Genomic DNA, 6,777 nt, shown 5'->3' on the forward strand with positions numbered 1-6,777 from the left:
CATGCTATTTTAATGTTACATTTCCACGAAACACTAGTATAATAGAAATATATTATATATGCAACAACACCAATGTAATGGAAATATATTATATATGCAACACTATATTGTTAAGAGAGACAACATGAATAATCCAATATCATAAAATAAATAATAATAATTATCATATGTGAATCAAATAGAGATATAATGAAAAAAAAAAAAATTATCTATCTTTATAGATGAGAGATATTTGAAATATATAATTAATATAAATTATTGTTCAAAATATTATATGAAAGAGATTTGATAGAGAAAAAAAACACATGTTACGTTCCCATGAAACACCAATGCAATGAATATATATCATATATGTAGCAATATATTATTAGGATTGACAACATGAATAATCCAATATGATAAAACAAATAATAATAAATATCATATGTGAATCAAATATAGATACAATGGAAATGGAAATAAAAATAACTAGCAATTGTCCCAAAAGGTACAAAGAGAGGCCGATAGAATTAGTGAAAGGAAGAAAGTTCTATAGAGAGTCAAGCATATATAAAGGTAAGTAGTGACGAAGGCAATATGATTATAATTTCTGACTTTCAAAGGAACTAAAGTAAATATGGAAACAAGCATAGTGCTGCACAGTGCCCCGGAGGATGTGAAAAAAGTCCCAAGTTTCATGGTGAGTGAATGCACACCAAAATTTAGGGAACTCTTGGACAATGCCTGCATCAAAAAGAGGATGAAGGGCAATCAAATGCACCACAAACCATTCATAAATGATTAAAGAGAATGAAGGATATTACGTGAACACCCATGTATGATCACAAACCATTCATAAATGATTAAAGAGAATGAAGGATATTACGTGAACACCCATGTATGATTATAATTGATCTAGAGGATGGGACTTACATCTGGTACACAAGTACATACAGTATCTATGATCTGAATCTGAAGACAATGTACAAAAAATAAGTAAAATTTATACTGTGAGGCAGTACCTGTTCGTTGTCACCAACAACTGATTCATTACCCATAACCTGCAGAAGGGAGTCCTTTGAAGAACAATTCACTGCAGTGGGACCCTTTTATATGATCCTTGATAGCTGTTTGTTGATGTCCCTTGAAGAGGTGAATTGGATAATTTCCTCAAGGAAGTTAAAAGCTAGGAGACGGGGCTTCTTCTGCTCCAAAGAGATATGCCAGGGATCTGCCTTTAACATGTAATATTCTTGTGCACTTGTTCAACATAGTCTAGTCCGATCTCTCCTGTAATAAGTAGAACTAACTGGAAAAAGAGAGATAAATAAATTGTCTCGAGCACTTAAGCAAACCTGCCAGATCTGACATTGACTGCATGAAAGAAAACTTGAAGAGAAAGAGACGTGTTGGTGATTTCAGCATTGATGTCAAAGGTGTATGTGGACAGTAAGCTTGGCATTTGATGATGAGACGTTGACTGGAACTTAAGTTTGGATGGTGGAACTGCTCTTGAAGAAGGCTATGTAAGTTCATTCGATTGCCTGGCAGAGACAATGCTCCACCTGATAGGGATCAAGCAATCAAGACACTTTGGCAACATTCAAATGGAGGAAAACAGTTTATTGATGAGATAGTCAAGTTTGATGGTAGTGTTCTGGGCAGTAGATACAGATCTCATCCAAACCAATTCCGTTGGATTTAACACAGCATATTAATGCAAAATTTCTGACCTGAATACTCATCCCTTAATGGTGCTCATGATTACAGATACACTGCTCATCTCACGCAGCTGTTTCTGGGTTGCATAAACAAGGAAATGCGTATCAAACCTCCTCAAGGACTTCTTCATACCTTCATCACCATAGTTATGGAGTGCAAAAGCGTTATATTTTTTTTTACTGATCAGTTCTGCAAACACTGTCACAGGTACACATTGCTTGCAAACTTCTGACTGTTATCACTATTTTTTATTTACGGGGATAGCCCTCCTGGTTACCCCAATTTTGCGCAAGGCACTATTGTGGGTAACAGTCCCCTCTTATATTATCATGCTCTTCTTTGAGCACTAACACATGGTGAGCCTTACCTGGTGTAAAAGCTCTGGCTCGATTTGTCATTTTATGTACCAAGTGCAACAACTCTGTAAACACCTTTGCACAGCAGCTTATTATCTTGAATAAGCTTAATAGTCTTTGGGCTGAATATGTCGTTTATCAACTTTCATTTCCAATTATAATTCTTTAGAAATAGACCATTTGGAGCTGTGTGGAAACTTCATTAATACACTCAAGCACTGTGGTGGCATGAGACCATTCATCACATGTAGGAGACAAAGCATTAGTGTATCTTTAGAAATAGTGCTTAAAGAATGAAGAGAGAAAGCATAAAACTCTGTGATATGGTCCATACTCCATAGAGTATCATCCAACAGATTTGAGAGAAGGCATTTAAGCTGGATTTGCCATCGTGCATTGGGATTCATTTCATCACATGTAGGAGACAAAGCATTAGTGTATCTTCAGAAATAGTGCTTAAAAAAGAAAGAGGGAAAGCATAAAACTCTGTGATAGGGTCCATACTCCACAGAGAATCATCCACCAGATTTGAGAGAAGGCATTTAAGTTGGATTTGCCATCGTGCATTGGGATTGATCTAGCGTTCACCTCAGTCTATAGCTTTGCTTGAAGCTCTACAACACATCCATCCTTGATGAAGATGAAGAGGAGTCCATCACATCATTTTCTGTAGAATGTCTTAATTTTGGCACAGCAGTGGAAGAAGACATAGTTCTGTAGTGCAAAGAATAGGTAACCAAATAGGAAACTGTGCAACTTTATAAGAATGGGCTCAGAGGACAATTGCGGCATTGCCCTTGGTTGGCAAGTGGTACAACTTGGATCAAATGAAAATCAAATCAAGAAGAAACTTCCTCAACTGTAAGACAATTGATGAGTACTGACAACTTCTAAGTGGGGATATTTGATTGTAAATAAGATCAGAGGTTTACTGAGCCTATGATAATGTAAATTTTCTCTGAGGAGAAGTTCAACAACAAATTTGCTACAGTATGACCACTATTTCAGAAGTGAGTTGTGCAGATGATAGGCACAAGTCACATATCATAGTTAACATTCCTCCTGCAATTTTAGAGTGATGGCAGTCACTGCGTCAGAGGATGTGCTAAAAGTTGGGTCAAATACTCATGTAGTGATCCGATTATGCTAGAAATATTGCAACAAATAAGGGCAAGAGAAATGTACAAGGTTGTTAATAAGTGGGCCTCATCTGCCACCTCCTGCTACACTTTTTCTGCTGAAGCTAATTTCTCTGATATAGTTAAAAACTGTTGTTGCCAAGGTGCATCCACCGTATGTGGACTGGTTGGTGAAGCCAAAGAGCATTTCTGTAAGAAGGCTTGTATGAGAAGTATAAGCACATGTGACACTGCCTCAATGGCAGTTGTTTCTGGAACTTTACTTGCAAATGGTAGTGAGCAAGGCATTGATGTGTTAGTAACTTAGTTCCCACTGCTGCACAGATTAAATATCCCCCATGTTGTACCAATGGAATGCAAGGCAAGGTAAAACTGTCTTCAGCTTTAAAAGTTAATTAATATAAACTAAGTGACCTCTTGAACAGGCTTGGCGTGGTCCAGTGGGTTAATAAATTCCGTTACACCAAAGAGTTTTGCTGTAAAAGGATCAAAAAAATTAGAAAGGAAAGGCAATTCTTCAGTCAAACATATACACACTGACTCACAAATGACGGAAATGGGCAATTTAACATATATACACTGATTAACAAATGGTGGAAATGGTCAATTTTCAACCTTTTTCAAATCTTTCACTGTTTAAATCGATTCCAATTATTCGAGAAGCTCCTGCAATTCTTGCCCCTTCAGCAGCCTGCATAGATTAACCCAAACAAGATGCGTAACAGAAAACTAAAGGGTACACTCATGATATTGGTCCCAAAATATTCAGGAACAGTGCTGAACTATTAAATAATCATCATAATCCATTAATGACTGTAAAATAAGAGTATTGACACGAACATAAAGAGAGTACACTTTTCGTTAGTACTTACACCAAGCCCAACAGCCCCAAGGCTAAATACTGCTACTGTTGAACCCTTCTTGGGTTTGGATACATTCAAAGCCGCACCCATCCCTGAATCCACAGCAAAATGAAGTTTGCATGACATTTCTAATCTAGGAAACGATCATGGGTTTCACAATCATCAACCAAGTACATTAAGAAGTTCGCATGAAGTAGTTACCTGTTGAGGCACCACAACTCAGAACACAGACTTTGTCAAGAGGGGCCTCTGGATTAATTTTGGCAACACAACCGGCATGAGCAACAGTGTACTCGCTGAAAGTCGATGTACCAAGGAAATGGTAAATCGGTTTCCCATCTTTTGAAAACCTTGTTTTTCCATCATTTATCATAACCCCTCTCTCAGTGTTAATTCTCAGAAGATCACACATGTTGCTCTCCTCTGACTTGCAGTGTCTGCATTCTCCACATTCTCCAGTAAATACAGGAAGCACAGTGTCACCCTCCTTGAGGTCAGTCACCCCTTCTCCAACACTCTCAACAACCCTGTGTCAACCAACCTATAGTTAGTGAACAATAAATCACAAAGTTTCTGTCTCTTTTTCCCTTCTGAAATTCTACATGCCTACTAGTATAACTAATTAATTTATTTTGAATAAAAAACAGAGTGCATACCCAGCTGCTTCATGTCCCAAAATGCGGGGAAAGAGAGGGGTTTGGCCCTGCAACAGAAAGCAGTATGAGTATCAGTAATTTAATTTCACTGTTGAAAATATGTAATAATCAATGTTTGTAGTGACTTAATTGTATAAAGAGGAAGCTAATGTATCATACAGTGCAGGGGAATGCCACATATCCAGACTTTAATTTTTATTGATGTTTAATAAATTTAGTTCCAATAATTTTTCAAAGCATACCTTTGCTTCCCAGAAATAAACGTCTGTATGACACAAGGCAGTATAATGAATTTTAATTCTGACTTCCATTGCCTGTGGGGGAGCCACCTCCACTTCTTCAATCTTCAGAGGCTCCCCTGCTGCCCAGGCAACAGCAGCTGCAACAGATATACAAATATCAAAATATATCAGATTTCAAGAAGCACACATACAGTTTGCATAAATCCAACTTAACCCTGAAATTCAATTTTGCCCTGAAATGATATACATGAAATAAATAGAATGTGGCCATGACTCTTTGCACTGAACTGAACTCAACTGGAGTAATTACCTTTGCATTTGATAACCTGGCCTGCAGTAGAGCTCGCCATTTTCCTTTCTGCGCAAATGGTCTTCTCTCGCTATGGTAGTATTATGTAGGACAAACAAAGGCTTCCTTCTTGCGTTGGTGGTGAAGGCAGATATGGTTCCTGAATTTATATCCCACTTCGCTTGAAACACTGATAATCGAATGCGGTGAAGGCGTTGCGAAGTCAGGCATGCCATATTTGTCGGGATAAGCCTCCATGTCATTAGTTTGAATTAATGAGGGCATAGTTATCTGCAATATTTATGGAGTCCATGGTTATCTGGTGGCCTTACCTATCAGCCATACAGGATCTATGAAATCCGAGTCTGCGTTTTGCGTTTTTCCACTTAACTGCTAACAGAAACGCTTGAACAATTTCCCGCTGAATGTGGATGCCAAGTGTCAGTCTCACAAACAAAAGGACGACGAAAAAGGTCTTTCAAAGGAAGGCCTATCGGCCTAAATATATATATATATATATTATATAGATGAGAGATATTTGAAATGTATAAATAATATAAAAAGTATTGTTTGGATATATTTATATAAAAGAGATTTGATACATAAAATTTGTATAAAATTATTATATAAAAGGAAAGAGAAAAAAATAAATACAAAATTTACACAAATAAAATTGTCATAAATGTGTTATTTATTTACATAAATATATTGTTATAATGTAAATATAAATATTTTAATAAGATTCAAAATAGTATGTTTGCATATATATATATATAGGTTGTAAATTTAAATTTTATAAAGTTCAAAAATAATATGATCAATCTAGATCCAACTTAAATGATTAAAAAAATTTTCCTCAAGAGATTTGATCTCTCTTGATGCTTGATAAATATGAGATTAAGATAAATATACAATATTAATAATTAATTGACACTTTATTATTATATATTTTAAGTTTTATAACTCCAAATCAAATTTATATTATTTAGACATTTAAAAATTATAAACAAGTTAACTATATAAATAAAACTAATAATTAGAATTAATTTTGCTTTGCTCGCGGAAAATTCCCATTAGCCATCACATTTCAACACTCTAAGAGCCCCCAAACATAGATTTTATGATAATTGACTATCATATTCATCACAACAAAAGGGTAACATCTATATCTATGGCTCTGCATTAGAATTATTTTTTCTTTACTCACCAAAAGTCCCCATTAGCCATCACATTTCAACACTCTAAGAGCCCCAAACCATGGTTTTTATGATAACTAGCCATCATATTCATAGCAACAAAAAGGAAACATCTATTGCACAGCATGATTGGGTAGTAGATAGACATGCATCTTACAAAGAGTTATAATTTACTAAAGTGCTTTTTATATCACAACTTAGAATGTTTATGTTCAATATTATACAGTTTGTTTGAAATGCCTGTGTTTAATGTTTATGGTGGTGATTTAATGTTTAATGTTTTATACAACTCGAGTGAATTTAATGGTTAAAAGTATGTGTTTCCTCATAAGAGG

General features: G+C 35.6%; 1 protein-coding gene across 2 annotated transcripts; it reads right to left on the reverse strand.

Moving 5' to 3' along the window:
- Positions 1-861: 861 nt before the first annotated feature.
- Positions 862-5,746, reverse strand: LOC149187418 (alcohol dehydrogenase 1-like). Of its 2 annotated transcripts, XR_016255765.1 has the most exons (8): positions 5,268-5,746; positions 4,958-5,094; positions 4,716-4,762; positions 4,261-4,586; positions 4,069-4,151; positions 3,812-3,887; positions 3,243-3,672; positions 862-3,119 (listed from the first exon to the last, which is right to left on the reverse strand). XR_016255765.1 is itself a non-coding variant. In XM_089411352.1 (7 exons), the coding sequence occupies exons 1-7, from the start codon at positions 5,305-5,307 to the stop codon at positions 3,602-3,604; spliced, it is 780 nt and encodes a 259-aa protein (XP_089267478.1). In that variant the 5' UTR covers positions 5,308-5,746; the 3' UTR covers positions 862-3,601. The 2 variants fall into 2 exon arrangements, 1 of the variants encoding a protein (XP_089267478.1); XM_089411352.1 differs by having other exon boundaries at positions 862-3,672.
- Between the last annotated feature and the right edge of the window lie 1,031 nt (positions 5,747-6,777).

Source organism: Pinus tabuliformis, chromosome 3_1 (genome assembly GCF_031772625.1).
Source record: "Pinus tabuliformis cultivar Carrire ecotype Pingquan chromosome 3_1, CPIR1, whole genome shotgun sequence".
Classification (NCBI taxonomy): Eukaryota; Viridiplantae; Streptophyta; class Pinopsida; order Pinales; family Pinaceae; genus Pinus; species Pinus tabuliformis.

What these genes read in the sequence shown, in the direction of transcription:
- LOC149187418 (XM_089411352.1), bottom strand. Translation starts at nt 5,307, where the DNA reads ATGGCGAGCTCTACTGCAGGCCAGGTTATCAAATGCAAAG. An exon ending in GAGTTGTGGTGCCTCAACAG is followed by an intron (nt 4,152 to 4,260) that starts GTAACTACTTCA and finishes CTGTGGATTCAG; the next exon opens with GGATGGGTGCGGCTTTGAAT. An exon ending in CAGTGAAAGATTTGAAAAAG is followed by an intron (nt 3,673 to 3,811) that starts GTTGAAAATTGA and finishes ATCCTTTTACAG; the next exon opens with CAAAACTCTTTGGTGTAACG.